A 17,748-nucleotide genomic window follows, 5' to 3' on the forward strand; every position below is an offset into this window, starting at 1 on the left:
CATCCGTCACCTCACATAGTTACAGATCGCCGTGAGTAACAGAGGAGGAGGTGAGCTGATGACTTGTCTGCCACTCCCTTGGACCCCTGCCTTCCTGAAAGCTTTTACAAATTTATTTTGGGGTATTATTAAAAACTACTTTGTCCTTAAAATAAGTTAATCTTGTTGCTGTTACTATGGAGTGCCATCCATGTTTGAGCAATAGGCTTTCAACCTTAGTGCCTAGACACTAACTTAATTGTATGGTTGAGCCACTTGGTGTTGAAGAAAGTACCTCTCTCACCACCTCCTGTACAACACGCTCCTTAAAGGGCATCTTCTGGTTTGTCTACAACTATTGCTTTTATAAGTACTTCTGTGTGCAAGTTTTCAAAAAAGGCCTTTCATATAAAGTGAGGTGTGCTATAAGTAAGTCTTTAATTAGCTAAGATTTTTTTCATCCTTGCTTCTTTCTCCCCTCCTGCTCAATGCCTGCTCTCCCAGACCCCACTCCCAAGTTACCTGGGCAATTTCTTTGAAGGCCTGGCAGGTCATTTGTATAGGTATATTTTCAACAAAATAGTTTTGAAAAGAGAAAATAAATATTTTTAGTGTAAATTTCTTCCCTCTTGGAAGAAAGCTTGTATACAGTTGACCTGTAACAAGCCAAACCAAATGTACAGGAACTCCACATAGGATCTTTGTTATGCGTTTATCCGCTGTGCGAAGTAGCCACTGCTGCTGTTTTGTTAACTAGGATGGCAGTATTTTGCTATCAGGTAGTATGTTTTCTAAAGTTTTGCCAGTAGCAATCAAGGCTGACTTTCAGACATTCTCTGAAACTAGAGAGGCAGCCATTGAACAGCCTGCATTCAGTCAGACTTGGATTTGAGTCTGGATCTTACCTGTTGCTACCAGTGACCTGGAGTTGGTTAAGATGGGGATGAAATGGCACCTTGCTTTAAGGATTAAGTGAGGCAGTCTGTGAAGTTACCCCCATACCGTGGCTGCAGTGGCCGCCCACACTCCGTGGCTGTGTTAGTTTCCTTACATCTTTACCTCTCCCAGTGTTCATTGGCCTCCCCAACAATACCCCACCATGAAAGGATGACTAAGGATATGGTTTCAGTTTGGGAAAGTTTAAGGCCTTTCGAGCAGTTATTTGAGTGTCTGGGTGTGTCTGCATTCTGGAAGTAGGTAGTCTGGATTCCACATCTGGGTGCCTTACGGCCTTTTCTCTTGACATGAGGTGTGTTACCCAGTCCTCTTAGTGTTTCTGCCATTGTCCGACTGTGCCAGTCCTTACCCTTCATAGCCCGGGTTGTAAGGCCCAAATACACAGTGTACCTTTGAGGTGTTTCTCCAGATCACGGGATAGGAGTGTTCCTCTGGGCTCACCCGAGATGGTGCCTTAGCATTTACGTGGTTCAAGTTCTGTCTGTGACTCACTTCTCTGGTTCTGTGGGAGCAGGACCATATATCATGCATCTTTATATCCACTTACTGGGGCCATTAGTGGACATTGGATGAGTCATTCTTAAGCTGTGTTATTTCAGACAGGTCACCTCAACACTGAGACATCGTTTCTCATCCTTACAATGTCGCTTTCTGTTCTAGACATTCTACTTCATTTGTTCTCACCAAAGCCACCGATTAAGTAGCGATTGCCAGATTAGGTGGCTTGGTTTGGACCTCATGCCTTGTGGACGTCTGACAATGACCATGGCCTCTTGTGCCTCCCTCCCTTCCCACACACAGCCTTCCTGTTCTGCCCACTCCTGTTATTGGCCCCGTGTGTAAGGGTGGCAAGGTCTGTAGGATTCTGCCCTGGGCCTCTTGTCTTCATAGCTGTCCCTCAGCTTTGCACCCCTCCCGGGACCCGTCTGCCTGCGAGCTCCGGGCCTGTCGTGCAGCCCTCCTCAGAGTTCTGGGTTTCTGGGCCTCCCTGAGGAAGGTGCCTCTCCTCCTCACCGCTGCTTCTCCCGCACACTGGTCTGGCTCGATCCTGTAGACCAGCAGCACCTTGCTGCCTTTCCGTTTTCACATGCCCGGTCTAGCGAAGGGCCTGTCCGTCCGGGGCCCGCATGCCTTCGAGGTGATTCTCTCTGTCGCCTGCAGCTCCAGGCCCTCCTTTCTTGTGCAGACCAGCTGAGCACCTCCCCGCCTGCTGTAACACTCATTGCTCTGTTACCTTCTTTGCAGAAGACAATGGACCGCAGCATTTTCTTTGAAAAATCTTCCATGGTGTTTCAGTACTTATGGGCTCACCTACAAAGGCCCCAGCAGGACACACAAAGCCTCTCACTTTCTGAACACGCCTGGCTCCTAACCTGCCCTCCCAGGCCTTGCCCACACTGTGCCCTTGGGCGTCTTTGGGCCCAGTGTTTCCTTTACCTCGGGCTGTTGTTTTGGTTTTTTTTTTTGCTTAGAATGAATGACCTGTCCCTAATTTTCCAACACAGTTGTTCTCACATCTTGGGGATTATCAGGACCTGTATTTTTGTTTTTCTTTTAATATTGACTTTTGGCCCACCCCCAAAGATTTGGACTCATTGTCTGGAGTGAGACCTGCTCTCACAAATTTACCTGTAAGATGACAATGTTGAAGTGGATATTTACAAAGATATAAAATTCCATATGTCATTAGCCCTAGAAAACTGATCTAATAATTATCACACTTTGTTTTACACGAGACAAAAACAAAATGAGAGAGAGAGAAACTGCTTGGACGGTTGTGGAAATCAGCTATGATTGGGAACTCTTATCTTTCCTACTTTGTACATTCACCCCTTCATGTTCTTTCCGCTGGGGTTTTCTTTCAGCACTTTCTATATGACCTTTAAAAGACACTTTAACAGTTGAGTTGAAGTTCTTTGTGTATGTGTTTGCTTTTTTCATTAAATTGTAAAGTCATCTGAGGATGGTTCTAGGACTTGTATGTTTTTCAATTTCCTATACTTTGCCCATGATTGATGCTCATGGCTGATACCTTTTTGTTGAGTTAGGAGATATTGGAGAGAAAGTTTTTAAGTAGTAAGAAGTTTTGTAGATGTAACTAATATCAAACAGTATTCATTTTTTGGATGTTTTTACTTTGTGCTTATTGAAAATAGACTGTTAGAATTCTTTAGGAGGGAAAAGTGTACAGAACCTGTTGGAATGACATTTTGCTTCTATTGAGTCTGTTTCAAGAACAATGGTCTCTTAGACAATGTACAACAATGTGCAGCTGTTTTTCTTCTTGTAATGCAAGAAAAAGCACGTAGTTGTCTGTGTCTTTAGGCAGAGATAGCTGTGGATCTGGGGCAGCATCTACATGCAAATAGTGTGACTTGTTTTTCATCATTGAGGTGTCTGAGACAGTCATCTTGTTGTGTGTGTTTTTTACCAGTTCCTAGTGTCAAGTGGATTTTTTCTTTTATTTATAGATGTAAGACATACTTTTCCTTAACATTCTATGAGAATATACTGCATAAAAGAAAAATGGAGATTTTTCTGAAGTCTTTAAACTCTGTTACGAAATTCTTCCTCTTAGCCTTTTACTTTATCAGCTTTGCCAGGGCAAAAGAAATGTTAAGGGAGAGAGAAGAGCAGCAGCACTATTCCAGTGTCTTTTCATTCCTGCACACCAAGGGCAGTCTTAGTGAGTTACGGAGAAATCTGGAAGTTGGCATTGGTGGACTTGGGAATGTTCTCCCTGGTGGTTTTCTGAAGGGTCCTCTCTCTGTTCTCACTTGCCCATTTGCCTCCTGAACCAGTCCTTGAAATCCCAGAACTGAGACATTGGGCTCCCACTGTTTCACAAGTGGGTTTTAGACCAGCTGATGCCCCTTGACAGCCCCCACGCCCAGCCCCCCTGGGGTGGCTGGAGAACTCCAAACAGAAGGACGCACTCCACAAGCCCCTTGAGGATCTTGGCCAGATCTTGACCCAGGGGAATTTTGAAGAAACTCAGAGCTCCTTTTTTCTACCAGTTACAGGGTTACCTAAGTGATGAAAACATGTTTCTCTTTTCCTTAGCCACAGGGCACCTTGCCTTCCATTTTATGTCTGCAGCCCATGTTCCCCAGGTTCTTCCAGCCACCCCCTGTGCTGGGCACCACCCGACCCAAAGCACAAATGCTGAGCACAGGCCCTCACTTTGGAGTTGAGGCTGTCATCCCTGGGAAGGACCCTGATGCTTGTTTTTGTTTCTTTTAGAAACCAGAAGGTCTTAATTTTATACAAGCTTGATATTTTTGTCCTGAGAATTTAAGTGTGACATCAAATGAAAAATTCAAGTCTGTGTTGCTAATGTGAAATTTTAATTTTTCTTACAGGTCAACTTTGTAGTGTGCCAACTCTTTGCCTTGCTAGCAGCCATTTGGTTTCGAACTTACCTACGTTCAAGCAAAACTAGCTCTTTTATAAGACATGTTGTTGCCACCCTTTTGGGCCTTTATCTTGCACTTTTTTGCTTTGGATGGTAAGTAATTATTTTGATCATATTTAAATGAAGACTTTGGACATCTTTGTGAATCAAGTTTGTAGAAAGATGTATTATGTAGGGTTTTGTTCTTATATTTACTTAAAAGCTTTATATTTTTTATTTTCAGTAGAAAAAATAAAGAGTGGAGAATGGGCTCTGTCTCTCCAGTTTGGACTCAGAGGGCAGTTTACTATTTATAATTTATGAAAAAGGCAATATGAAGAAAAAAGACATATAGGCATTTTTTTCTGTCACCAGTAGTTCTTTTTACCTATTTTGCGAATCTCTTATGCCAAGACAAACCATTTAACATTGTTTTTTCTTTCTGTGCAAGTGGCTTTTAAGAGTCTGGTGAAATCCATTGATAGAGCTCTATTACCACTTTTTAGAGAGGTTTTTTGCTTGCATCAGATGGGGAAGCATTATTTATGACGGAAAGCTTTTATTTGTGACCCTTCAGATGCGCTGCGGTGTGTGTGTTCTCTAGTTAGCGCCCTTCTTAATCGTTGGGGTCACCCTGAGAGCTCTGAACACAGAAACATACTTACCTACAGGTGACTGGCTGTGGGACAGAAGAAGTCAGGAGAAGAGCACACTTTCTTGGAGGAGCAGCAGAGACCGACTGGAAGGCTTAGTGATTTCTTCTGAATTTTCCTTTTTCAGTAGAGCTTGTGCAGCGTGCTCATTTGCTTCATTGTTTATGTGCTCACAGATAAGGCTTTCTAGGATTGCACTTCTGCAGACTTGTTTGAGATGAAAATTCCCTGAAAGGATGAAAATGCACCCCTGTGGTCTGTGGTCTAGGATTCTGGTGAGGTTGAGGAATCTCTGGGACCCTGAGGATGCCTCCGTGTTTGTTCTAGGATGTTGTGTTTGATTCTTCTGAGGGTTGAAATATACTAGTATTTCTTAATCTAATTTTTGCCTCTGGCAGTTGCAAGTGTTTCCTAGAAACTCATGAAAAATCAATCAGGGATAATTTAGTCATTCTCCACCATATTGCCATGTGATCTGACAGGCACTGCCAGGGTAGGTGCGTGTAGTCCTGGGATTTGGCTACGATCTCTTAAATGAAGTCTCTATATGGGCTATTCTGCTTCCTTGGTAAGGCCAGATTTACATCATCAGAATTTTCTTAGGTGTCTCTGGTGAGAAACCTGATTTAAACTCATAAATCTTGCCATTGGGATAGTGTATGCGTGTGTGTGTGTGTGTGTATTTTTTTTAACTTTTTATTATGGGTCTTTTCAAATACGGAAGTATGGAGGATAATATAATGAACCCTCATATACCCATTAGCCAAACTAAATAGTTTTTAATATTCTACCCTTCTTATTTTATCCTTTCCCTGCTTTATTTTTCTGGATTATTTTGAAGTGTGTCCCAGTCCACACATTTCACTCAAGTGCTTCAGTATGTAGTGTGGATGTGGATAGCATATTTTAAGGAGGGGTTGGGGAAGGCTTGTAGTCCAGAGTGGCCAACTTCAGGGACGTCATTCACGGGGCAGTCTGTGTAAACAGAGTAGGAGATTGAATTAAGTATTATCTCCTGACATCGTGCAGCCTGGAGCATGCCAGAGGGGAGCACGCAGCTTTTTCGGTGGAGGTCTTCCCTGAGGTGTTTTCTTGCTGTGAAAACTTCTCAGATACTTTGTAGCTCACAGAACCTGACCTTACTGTTAAGAAGTCCTAAATATTTCAAATTATATGTGATAACCAGAATTTTAAAGAAAGAGTTCTCTATTTTTTTCTTGAAGTAGAAACTTTTTATATGCCTTTCTTTGGGAAGAAGGATTGTTTTTGTCTCTATACCAGGTTTAAGATAACTCCTTGCTAACTGGAATGAGTGGGGAAGTAGAGTATTCTTTTGATTCGCATTTTAGCACTGCTTTTTTAGGCTCAAAGGCAATCATACCTGTTACTGATTCTGACAACTTCCCTTTTGGAAGATATGTTAGTACTCTGTAAATACAATTGATCATTTTACCTACATCTGATCTCAGCTCTTTTTAAATTGTCATCTGCAAGTTTCTTTTAACTGAGAATTTGCTTTTACTTTTCATTATTTATTTTAATATCTTTGATAACAGTCTAGGTAGTGGAGGAGAGCTTAGATTCTGCCGTCAGGCAGGCCTGGATTCCACTCTGGTTGCCCTGCTCTGGTAGCTGTGTGGGCTTGGACATATTATTCAACCCCTTTTAGTTTCACTTTCCTCATCTGTGTAGTGGAGCCAATAATTATTGCAAGAACAGAAAGATGTAATAAAACGGAAAAGGGCTTAGCGTAACAGTGGCCCATGGTGGGCATCAGGGTTACTCAGGGTCAAGGCCGTTGTCATGATTGTCATTACCACATCCAGGTGGTGGTCCAGGTTGGAAAGTTTTATGTTGGTCCAATCTCTTTCTTGTGTTTATCATACAGTATTAATGTAGGGTGTTTGTGTGTCTCCCTCAGAGACTGAAGCTCTCTGAGGATAGAGACTGTCCCACCAACTCTATTCCCAGGGCCCAGCACGGTGCCTTTCAGAAGCAGACATTCAGTAAAGCTCAGTTGAACTGAAGAGGTGTTTTTCAACCTTTTTAAAATTTGTGCTCTTTTTTGCCAAGAATATATATATTTTTCTAGATTCCCCCATTATCACGTCTCCACCACATACCCAATTACAGTCACTGTCCATCAGCATAGTAAGATGCTATAGAGTCACTACTTGTCTTTCTCTATGCTGTACTGCCCTCCCCGTGCCCCCCAGTACGTTATGTGTGCTAGTCGCAATGTCCCTTATTCCCCTGCTCCCTCCCTTCCCACCCACCCTCCTCAGTCCCTTTTCCTTTGGTAACTGCTAGTCAATTCTTGGGTTCTGTGAGTCTGATGCTGTTTTGTTCCTTCAGTTTTTGCTTTGTTCTTATACTCCACAGATGAGTGAAATCATTTGGTACTTGTCTTTTTCCTCCTGGCTTATTTCACTGAGCATAATACCCTCTAGCTCCATCCATGTTGTTGCAAATGGTAGGATTTGTTTTCTTCTTACGGCTGAATAATATTCCATTGTGTATATGTACCACCTCTTCTTTATCCACTCATCTACTGATGGACACTTAGGTTGCTTCCATTTCTTGGCTATTGTAAATAGTGCTGTGATAAACATAGGGGTGCATATGTCTTTTTGAAACTTGGATCCTACTTTCTTAGGGTAAATTCTAAGGAGTGGAATTCCTAGGTCAAATGATATTTCTATTTTTAGTTTTTTGAGGAACCTCCATACTGCTTTCCACAATGGTTGAGCTAGTTAACATTCCCACCAGCAGTGTAGGAGGGTTCCCCTTTCTCCACATCCTCACCAGCATTTGTTGTTCCTTGTGTTTTCTATGTTGGCCATCCTAACTGGTGTGAGGTGATATCTCACTGTGGTTTTAATTTGCATTTCCCTGATGATTAGTGATGTGGATCATATTTCATGTGCCTGTTGGCCATCTGAATTTCTTCTTTGGAGATGTGTCTGTTCATCTCCTCTGCCCATTTTTTAATAGGGTTATTTGCTTCTTGGGTGTTGAGGCATGTGAGTTCTTTATATATTTTGGATGTTAACCCCTTGTCGGATATTCGTTTACAAATATATTCTCCCATACTGTAGGATGCCTTTTTGTTCTGCTGGTGGTGTCCTTTACTGTACAGAAGTTTTTTAGCATGATGTAGTCCCATTTGTTCATTTTTGCTTTTGTTTCCCTTGCCTGAGGAGATGCATTCATAAAAAGTTGCTTAGGTTTATATTCAAGAGATTTTTGCCTATGTTGTCTTCTAAGAGTTTTATGGTTTCATGACTTACATTCAAGGTCTTTGATCCATTTGAGTTTACTTTTGTGTATGGGGTTAGACAATAATCCAGTTTCATTCTCTTGCATATAGCTGTCCAGTTTTGCCAATACCATTTGTTGAAGAGACTGTCATTTCCCCATTGTATATCCATGGCCCCTTTATCGTTTATCAATTGACCATATATACTTGAGTTTATATATGGGCTCTCTAGTCTGTTCCATTGGTCTATGGTTCTGTTCTTGTGCCCGTACCAAATTATCTTGATTGCTTTGGCTTTGTAGTAGATCTTGAAGTCAGGGAGCATAATTTCCCTGCTTTATTTTTCCTTCTCAGGATTGCTTTGGCATCCATATGAATTTTAGAACTATTTCCCTCTAGTTCATTGAAGAATGCTGTTGGTATTTTGATAGGGATTGCGCTGAATCTGTAGATTGCTTTAGGCAGGATGGCCATTTGGGCAATATTAATTCTTCCTATCCATGAGCACAGGATGTGTTTCCATTTATTGGTATCTTCTTTAATTTCTCTCATGAGTGTCTTGTAGTTTTCAGAGTATAGGTCTTTCACTTCCTTGGTTAGGTTTATTCCTAGGTATTTTATTCTTTTTGATGCAATTGTGAATGGAATTGTTTTCCTGATTTCTCTTTCTATTGGTTCATTGTTAGTGTATAGGAATGCAACAGACTTCTGTGTATTAATTTTGTATCCCGCAACTTTGCTGAATTCAGATATTAGATCTAGTAGTTTTGGAGTGGATTCTTTAGGGTTTTTTGTGTTCAGTATCATGTCATCTGCAAACAGTGACAGTTTGACTTCTTCCTTACCAATCTGGATGCCTTTTATTTCTTTGTGTTGTCTGATTGCTGTGGCTAGGAACTCCAGAACTGTGTTGAATAAAAGTGGGGAGAGTGGGCATCCTTGTCTTTTTTCCTGATCTTAAAGGAAAAGCTTTCACCTTCTCGCTGTTAAGTATGATGTTGGCTGTGGGTTTGTCATATATGGCCTTTATTATGTTGAGGTACTTGTCCTCTATACCCATTTTGTTGAGAGTTTTTATCATGAATGGATGTTGAATTTTGTCAAATGCTTTTTCAGCATCTATGGATATGATCATGTGGTTTCTGTCCTTCTTTTTGTTGATGTGGTGGATGATGTTGATGGATTTTCGAATGTTGTACCGTCCTTGCATCCCTGGAATAAATCCTTCTTGATCATAATGGATGATCTTTTTGATATATTTTTGAATTCGGTTTGCTAATATTTTGTTGAGTATTTTTGCATCTATATTCATCAGGGATATTGGTCTATAATCTTTTTTTGTGGTGTCTTTGCCTTGGTTTTGGTATTAAAGTGATGCTGGCCTCATAGAATGAGTTTGGGAGTATTCCCTCCTCTTCTATTTTTTGGAAAACTTTAAGGAGTATGGGTATTACATCTTCACTAAATGTTTGATAAAATTCAGCAGTGAAACTATCTGGTCCAGGAATTTTGTTCTTAGGGCTGAGAATATATTTTATACTTGCTGTTAGTGTGATTTGAAATTCAAAACAAGTAAAATGTGATACCTAAAAACAAACTGAACTTTGGGATAATGGATTGCTTTGTTTTCAAAGTGCTTGGGCTACTGGTAGGATTACGATGCCCAGCCCCGGGGTTGCATTCTGTCCCATGCCTTGGAGGATAAGCCAATGGATGAGTTGCCCAAAAGAAACAGCTTGAGTTTTAATGTGAGTTAGAATATAAGGTAGGTATATGACTTCAGGACTTAGCTTCCTTAACTCTGAGGTGGTAATGGTTAGATTATAGTAGACTTAAGGTACTGTCTACTTTGAATTTTTGCTTTACTAATAATACTTAGTAGTTGAACGCTTACTGTGTGTCATATAACCTAGTTTTATGCATTATTTCTTCATCCCGAAAAATTAGTGGCTACTGTGTATTTATTATGCTCCTTTTACTAAGGTGGTCAAGTGGTGTAGCTGCAGATGGGAAACTAGGTAGAAAATGGCCAGCACAGCAAGTGAGTAGAAAGACAATTTGATGCTTGTCACAGAGATCAACAAAACAGAGGTGAAGGCAGAGTCCTTCTCTATGGATAAACTTACATTGTCACAGTGACAGGCTTGTACAGTGGGAGTCCAGCAGAGTGTTATGTTGTACCCCAAAGACTGCCAAGCGTATCCTCTGAACAGTAGTGCCAGAGCAGTGGGTGTCTGTGATATAAGGTGCTTTGAGAAATAAACTCTTGGCTTCTGAAATTGTCATATATTCCTCATGTTCCAAGGAAATTTACTCATAGAGAGGGAAAAATATTTACAGAGAATCCTTTGAAATTTTTCAAAGACAAGTATCTTTAATGAGTTCTCTCAATTAGTAAGCCCTTGAAAGTATTTATCAGCCCTTGTCAGTGTCTTCGCATCAAGTCTGTTAGTGAATTGTTAGTGCTGGCAACAAATAGGAGGCAGGTAATTCATTTGAAAGGTGTTCGTTCTGATCTTTTTTTTTAAGCTTCCTTCTGTTTCCGTTTATACTCATGTAAGTTTTTCTGCTTCCTCACAGCCCTCTGGTTATAATAATACTCCAAGCCAACATTGTTTTTGTATGTGTGTGGGTGTGTGGGTATGTTAGATGGAGGGAGAGACAGACAGACAGACTGACCAACATACTCTGTGTAGTGGGTAAAATAAGTTCCTTCCCCGGGCCTGCCTTGGAGCCTGCTTCCTTCCTGTTTATAATATTTCTATGGAAAAATTTGTTCAGAAATTTAAGTAGCTTTTTCATATTGAAGGTACCTGCTATTCCATAATGATTAGGTTAAAAAGTAGTTTTAATCATAGGTTAAGATCCTTACTAATGTTTTAAATTGTGTATAACGATTTGAAATTATTTTCATAAATTATTCATGCCATCAAAGGAGAAAGAAAATTGAAAGTTTGTGTGTGTGGACATGTATGCATAATCTTAGGGATAGTTTAATTGATATTCAAACCAGAAGTCCTAATCACATTTTGCCTGGATTTTGTAAAACAAGTAGATAAATTAGTTCTGTCATTTAATGATAGATTTCTGCATTGGAATGTTAGAAAATACTGTGTTATCTCAGCCAGAATGTTTTGTAGATCAATTACTTCAAATGAAGGATTGACTGGGAAACTTACTTTCCTTGAGCCATCATGTTTTCAGAGTAAATAGATTTGGGTGTATCTACTTTTTAGTAAATTCTAATATTCAGTACTTTTGGTTGTTTTTGGTGAAAAGATAAACTGAAAAGTACAAAAGTGCTTTTGGAGAAGTCCATTTGGGTGAGCAAGTAACTGGTGCTTTGTCAGACTATTTTGAATCCAGATTTATTGCTCCCTTTCATCATTGTGCCTTGAGTTACAGAAAAAGCTGTCATCCTTGAGCCACATACCCACACTGTGCTTTCCTGTCGCCAGGAGACAGAGTGCTGGGGTGCTGAATGTGGCTTAGGGGTTTCATGTGGTGTTTCCCACTGTGTTGGGGCCTGCTGTTTGGGTTCCTTCTCCAGGGTATTGGGTATTCACAGAATTTTGAGCTTTGGAGGTTTGAGTGTTCTTTATTATCTGGGAATGCCTTGTGTTATACATAAACACTTTCTAGCCTAAGTTGTTTCAACTTGATGTATGTGAGTGGGTATCCCTCTTCTAACAACACTCTTACTTTTTATAGGTATGCCTTACATTTTCTTGTACAAAGTGGAATTTCCTACTGTATCATGATCATAATAGGAGTGGAGAGCATGCACAGGTAAGTGTCCACTTTATTCACATATAACTATGAATCACTGTAGTAGAATTAGGTCAAAATAGAATTTTATTATGCTAGAAATTATTCTAAATTGTAATGATTTTTCTCAAGAACTGTCACAAATACAAAAATAAAATCATTGATATCCATCACTCTGGTTACTTGAAGCAGGATTTCTCAACCTCAGCACTGTTGACATTTTAGGCCGGATGATTCTTTGATGTATATGACTGTCCTGGGTTCTGTGAGGTATTTAGCAGCATCCCTGGCCCTACACACTAGATGCCAGTAGCACCTCCCCCAACTGTGACAACCATGAATGTGTCCAGATACTTTCAGATGTCCCATGGCAGGCAAAACTGCCTTCTGTGAGGAGCCCCCTGCTTAGTCTTAGGGTGATGGCAGTAGAGAGAGGGAGTGAGGTGGAAAGGCTGAAGAGGGATTTAGAAGTTAACTAGGAAGGACCTGGTGATTGATGGGAAGTGCAGATAGGAAGAAAGGTATAAAGGTGTCACAGATGACTGGTTCCTGGCTTGATCAGTAGGGAATATGGACATATTATTTTCCGAGGTGCAGAGTGTGTTTAGGGAATAAGCAGTTCTAGCTGGTATATATTCGGTGCCTGTAACAGTGCTTCGTAGGAAGTAAACACTCAGTGAATATTGGCTGAATTAGTTTATGCCAACTCCAAGGTATCTGTGAGACACACACCAGGAGCTGGTAGCTGGGTGTAGAGGTGTGGGCCGGAGATGGAAATTTGGGAGCATAAGTGCGTAAAACATATATGGTTGACCCCCCCAGGGGCAGGCCCTGCTGGGGCTGTTCCATAATACCTGTGATGGCATATGCACCGTGCTTTTGAATTCTGAAGTACATGTGGCTCGAAGAGTTTTGCATGAGGAAACATAGAGCCATAGCTGATTGATCAGCTTTTTTCTAAATCTCACTCTACTCTGCATCATTGGCGTTTAAATTGCTGGTCAGCCCGTTTCGATGTGCTTCCCCTCGGTTCCCACTGACATCACCTGCCTTGGCTTTCTCTGCCTTCTGGAAACCAACCCTTACAAGTTGTTGGTGTTTGATCTTAATTTTTATAAGGGGAGGAATATATTTTGATGGTGTTTCAGGTGAAGCAGTGTTTGTACCACTATGGTCTTATTTTTAAAATCTCATACAAATGACAGGTTCAAAGTGAGATCTGATTTTTAAAAAGAGTTGTATGTTTTTAACCTGCATAATAGAAGGAAAACCTGATTAGATTAGGAATTCTCTATTAATACATAAGCTACTTTGTATCATGCTTTTAAACTGGAAGGTCAGTAAATTCGTATCTAGTCAAAGGAAATTGTTTTTTTTCCTGAGGGACAACGGCTGTCTGTAAGGTTTACTTTTGCACCTCAGCCATTAGCCACATGCGCCTTTGTGCATTTAAATTAATTAAAATTTAAAATTCAGTTGTTCAGTTGTACTAGCTACAGTGTAGCACATTCTATTGGGTACTGCAGCTTTAGAGACCTACAGCTGATAAAATTAGTTATGTCACTCTTACACAGTAAGTATTTAAGAAAAAAGTGCCACTTGCATATATACATATGCTGCTAACAGAATAGGATTTCAGTATTGGCATTTGACACTGTTGATGAGCATATTAGAGTGAATAAATTTTGCCATATTGGTTGCTAGGGTTGGCAATAAAGAGGAGGTAGGGTATTAATTTGAAAAATCTGTATTTTAATTTCTTTTAGCTCCTTTTAATTTTAGTTTATAACCATATATGTTTTCCTATTTACTTTTTCTTTCTTATAGACCATATATGCTTTCTCTTAAAACTTAGGCCCTTAGGTTAATTTAAAATGTTTGATGGGTTAGATCTTAAGAATTTCACTGAACTCTCCTACCTAGCTGGGCCTTGGGTCATGCCTACATGCTGTCCAAAGTTACTGGTTACGTAGAGTGCAGTTCTCTTTATTACCTTCAGCCTAGCTTTACATGGTATATGTAACATATTTCTTTGAACAGCCAAAAAATCTTTAAAATGAAGGATTTAGACTTCCTTGAGTACTTAACAATTTAAAAACTCTTGAATCTGTTTTATGTACTTTTTAAGATGTTCTCAGTATAGTTGTTTCACTTTCTGTAACAAATGCATGAGTAAGTTAAAACATTTTAACACAATGTAAGCTTTTTTGTGGTTTCCTTTAATATATATATGTGATTTTATTCCGATCCATATACAGGTCATTTACCTTTAAAGCTTAATCCATTTTAAAATTCAGTGCTTTTTCTAGTCATATAAGCTTTGAAATTTTTGAGGAAGAAAATTGAAAACCTTAGGTGATACAGAAAGAAAGGGCATGTAGGGATAGAATGTCCTATATTTTAGGATACTAATTATCCTTAATTAACATAGGGAGCATTTAACTTATACCAGATTTGCCCAGCATCGCAAGAGCAGGGTTTGACAGACTATCTGTACAGGACTAGATAGCAAATATTCTAGACTTTGCAACACATACAGCTTCTGTCATAGCCAGTATCTCTGTTGTGATTCAAAAATGGCCATTGACATTATGTGAGCAAAATAAGCATGCCTGTGCTTCTGTCAGACTTTATTTACAAAAACAGGTGGTAGACTGTATTTGGCCTAAGCACACTCCTGCCAAGGGATTTTAGGAGGAAGAGGCAGACAGACGTTCTTCTTACTAGTACAAAATAGGAAATAAGTTTAAGTTTACTAATTGGTAATTTAAACCTTTTTACAGCATAAATAGTGGAATATATGACCTTGTTTATTAGTGATTTACTATGGGTTATTGCTCTGAAGCAGGTAGTTTCTAAAAAGTGGGTTGAAATGTTTGTCTTCTTGTCAGTATAGCTTTTGTGTGAAAGGGAAGTACAGTAATTCAGGGCCTGATGTTTAACACAATGTTATAATGAAAAATATTTTATTCAAAAAGTTATAAAGGGAATAGTAAGATCACAGCACATAAGAGCATTATCAGTTTTTTTCTACATATTAGCAATGAACAGTCCAAAAATGGAAATGTAAATTAAAAAATTCATTTCACAGTAGCATCAAAAAAAATTCTTAGGAATAAGTTATCAAAAGAAGTAGAAGATACTACACTGAAAATAATTTATCATTGCTGATAGTAATTAAAGGCCTAAATAAATGGGGCAATATGTCATGTTCATGAATTGGAACACTCAGTGTTGTTAAGAAGCCAGTTCTCCCAGTTCTGATCAATAGATTCAGTGTACTTCTTATCAGGATTCCAGCTGCCTTTTGGTTGCAAAACTACAAATTCACTAAATTTCATCAAATTGTACACTTAAATTAGGTGAGTTTTTGCATATAAATTACTTGAAGAAAGTTGTTGAAAAGATGAAAACATTATAAAGGGAAGTACAAGAAAGCAGGTCAATATTGAAATAAAACAGCATACATTTCAAAAGTTGGTTTAAGAATTTTGTGTATTTTCTCATTTAGGCAAATTTATAGGTGTTCATATGCATCCAGATTTTTCTGAGTTTACAGTTGACTCTTGAACAACAAGGGTTTGAACTGCATGTATCCACTTACACACTTTTTTTCCAATAAATATATTGGAAAATGTTTTGGAGATTTGCAACAACTAAAAAAAAACTCACAGCTAAACCATGTAGCCTAGAAGTGTCAAAAAAACTAAGAGTTAGGTGTGTCATGAATGCATAAAATAGATACTAGTCTATTTTATCATTTACTGCCATAAAATTAACAGTAGGCAATTTTAGTTAAGTTTTGGGGGAGTCAGAAGTTATATACAGATTTTTGACTGGGTGTGGGGGGGACAGTGACCCTAGCTGCTTTGTTAGCTAGGCTAGCAGCTGTAGGTATAAGAATGAAGGGTCATCATTTGTGATAACAACAAAGCAAAACTGAAGGAACCAAACAGCAGCAGACTCCCAGACTCCCAAGAAGGGACTAGCGGTTACCAAAGGGAAGGGGTGAAGGGTGGGGGGTTGGGAGAAGGGAGGGAGAAGGGGAATGAGGGGCATTATGATTGGCACACATGGTGTGGTGGGATCATGGGGAAGACAGTGTAGTACAGAGAAGACAAGTAGTGACTCTGTGGCATCTTACGCTGATGGACAGTGACTGCAGTGGGGTGTGGGGGTGACTTGATAATATGGGTGAATGTAGTAACCACAATGTTTTTTATGTGAAACCTTCATAAGAGTGTGTAACAATGATACCTTAATTAAAAAAAAAGAATGAATGGTCAAAAGGAATGCTGAAAACCTAAAGTGCTCTCAAAGGAAGGAAATCTAGATGTTGAATGGGGGACTTAAGTATCTTTAAGTATTGTAAAGGAATATATTTGCTGCTCTTTGGAGCCCTAAGATGGAACTGGTACCGCTAGTTAAAGTATGAAGAGGCAGGTTTTTTAGGCCAAGGAACGATGATGTCAGTTATAGTGAGAATATTTAACAGTGTGATTTGTGAGGCACTGTATTTGCAATTGGAGATATTTAATAGGTGCTCAGGGGACATGTTGGTTTGGATGAGGTAGCGAAGACGCCAGGTGCTGCCTAAATTCTCCTCTGATGGGAATGCCTGACAAGCCACTTTGGGGGCTGCTGGAGCCACAGAATGTGAGATACTTATGAGCCCTTTTCTCTCTCTTTTATGCCGCAGTTCTTCTCCTTTCTCTTTGGATACCCAGTACCTTTTTTTTTGGTTCTCCGCCAGAACAGGTGGTAGGCGAAGAGGTAGCTGGTGCTGTCCACCTGAGCCGGGGGCAGCACCCTTATTTTATAGATAAACAAGCAGGGACTCTGAGTTTTTAACATAACTGTTTGAGGTAACAGCAGAAAATGGTGGTTTTGAGCTCACATCGGTTCTACTCTGAGACTTACTGTTTATTCTTTCCTAACTATCATGCTGTTTTGAGTAATTAAGTTTCACTTGACTGAAATTCTTCACACTGTCTGTCATAGGCAGCTTGCCCCAATCTCTGTCTGTGAAATGGGAAGCTCTTCCTGTTAAAGGAATTACATCAGCAGGCAGAGGGGACTCTCTTGAGAAGTGGGGTGAGGAAGGGTAGGTGAGCCTCGCTTTGACATCATGCTGTTAGAACTGTCTCCATGGTTAGTGTGTGTGCGTGTTTGAAGATTTCTTGGGTGGGTGGGGTGGGTGGTGATTAACCTTTTCCTGCCTTAGATGACCCTCTGTTTTCCCCAGAGGTCATGAATTCTGGGAAGCAGCTGCCGGAGGCCCATTTCCTGGGACATGTGCAGTGGACAGAGTAGGAGACCCAGTTCTGCCATGACTCCCTCTTTGCAACTGCAGCCTCCAGATAGGGACAGCCCCCAACTCCTCCCTTCCCACCCATTGTCTCCAGACCCCTTTCCCTAGGGCACAAGACTTGCCATCACTCTGTCCTGTCAGTTTGTTTGGGCCTCCATTCTGGGTTGTTTAGCTCATAGGACGTTTGACCCCAGGCCGGGAGTGGGGAGCAGTGGGATTTGCTCAAAGACCACTTAGCCAGGACGTGGCTGCAGTGGGACCAGCCGTGGAGCACATTGCTCAGGCAGATGGTGGCGTGGGAGGGGCAGGTGAACTGTGTCCAGGTGTGAAGGAGCCGTGAGCAAGAAACTCAGGGCAGCCCTTCCTGGATGACGTGATGCGTGGGTTTGATACAAGGGCTTTAGCTGCTGGGGAGGTCATATGGAGG

The 17,748-nt window shown here is 40.4% G+C and overlaps 1 protein-coding gene across 8 annotated transcripts in view; it reads left to right on the forward strand.

Moving 5' to 3' along the window:
• MBOAT2 (membrane bound O-acyltransferase domain containing 2) overlaps positions 1–17,748 on the forward strand; it is a 161,887-nt gene that overhangs the window by 65,467 nt on the left and 78,672 nt on the right. For 5 of the 8 annotated variants that reach the window (XM_036881738.2, XM_036881737.2, XM_036881739.2 and 2 more), the window contains exons 2-3: positions 4,299–4,444; positions 11,954–12,031. The exons of 1 other annotated variant lie outside the window; for it this stretch is intronic. In XM_036881738.2, coding sequence (XP_036737633.2) covers positions 4,299–4,444; positions 11,954–12,031 — 224 coding nt within the window. The remainder of the gene's footprint in view (positions 1–4,298; positions 4,445–11,953; positions 12,032–17,748) is intronic. 2 more of the 8 variants (XM_036881743.2, XM_057497469.1) reach the window with 1 other exon arrangement.

Source organism: Manis pentadactyla, chromosome 2, assembly GCF_030020395.1.
Source record: "Manis pentadactyla isolate mManPen7 chromosome 2, mManPen7.hap1, whole genome shotgun sequence".
Classification (NCBI taxonomy): Eukaryota; Metazoa; Chordata; class Mammalia; order Pholidota; family Manidae; genus Manis; species Manis pentadactyla.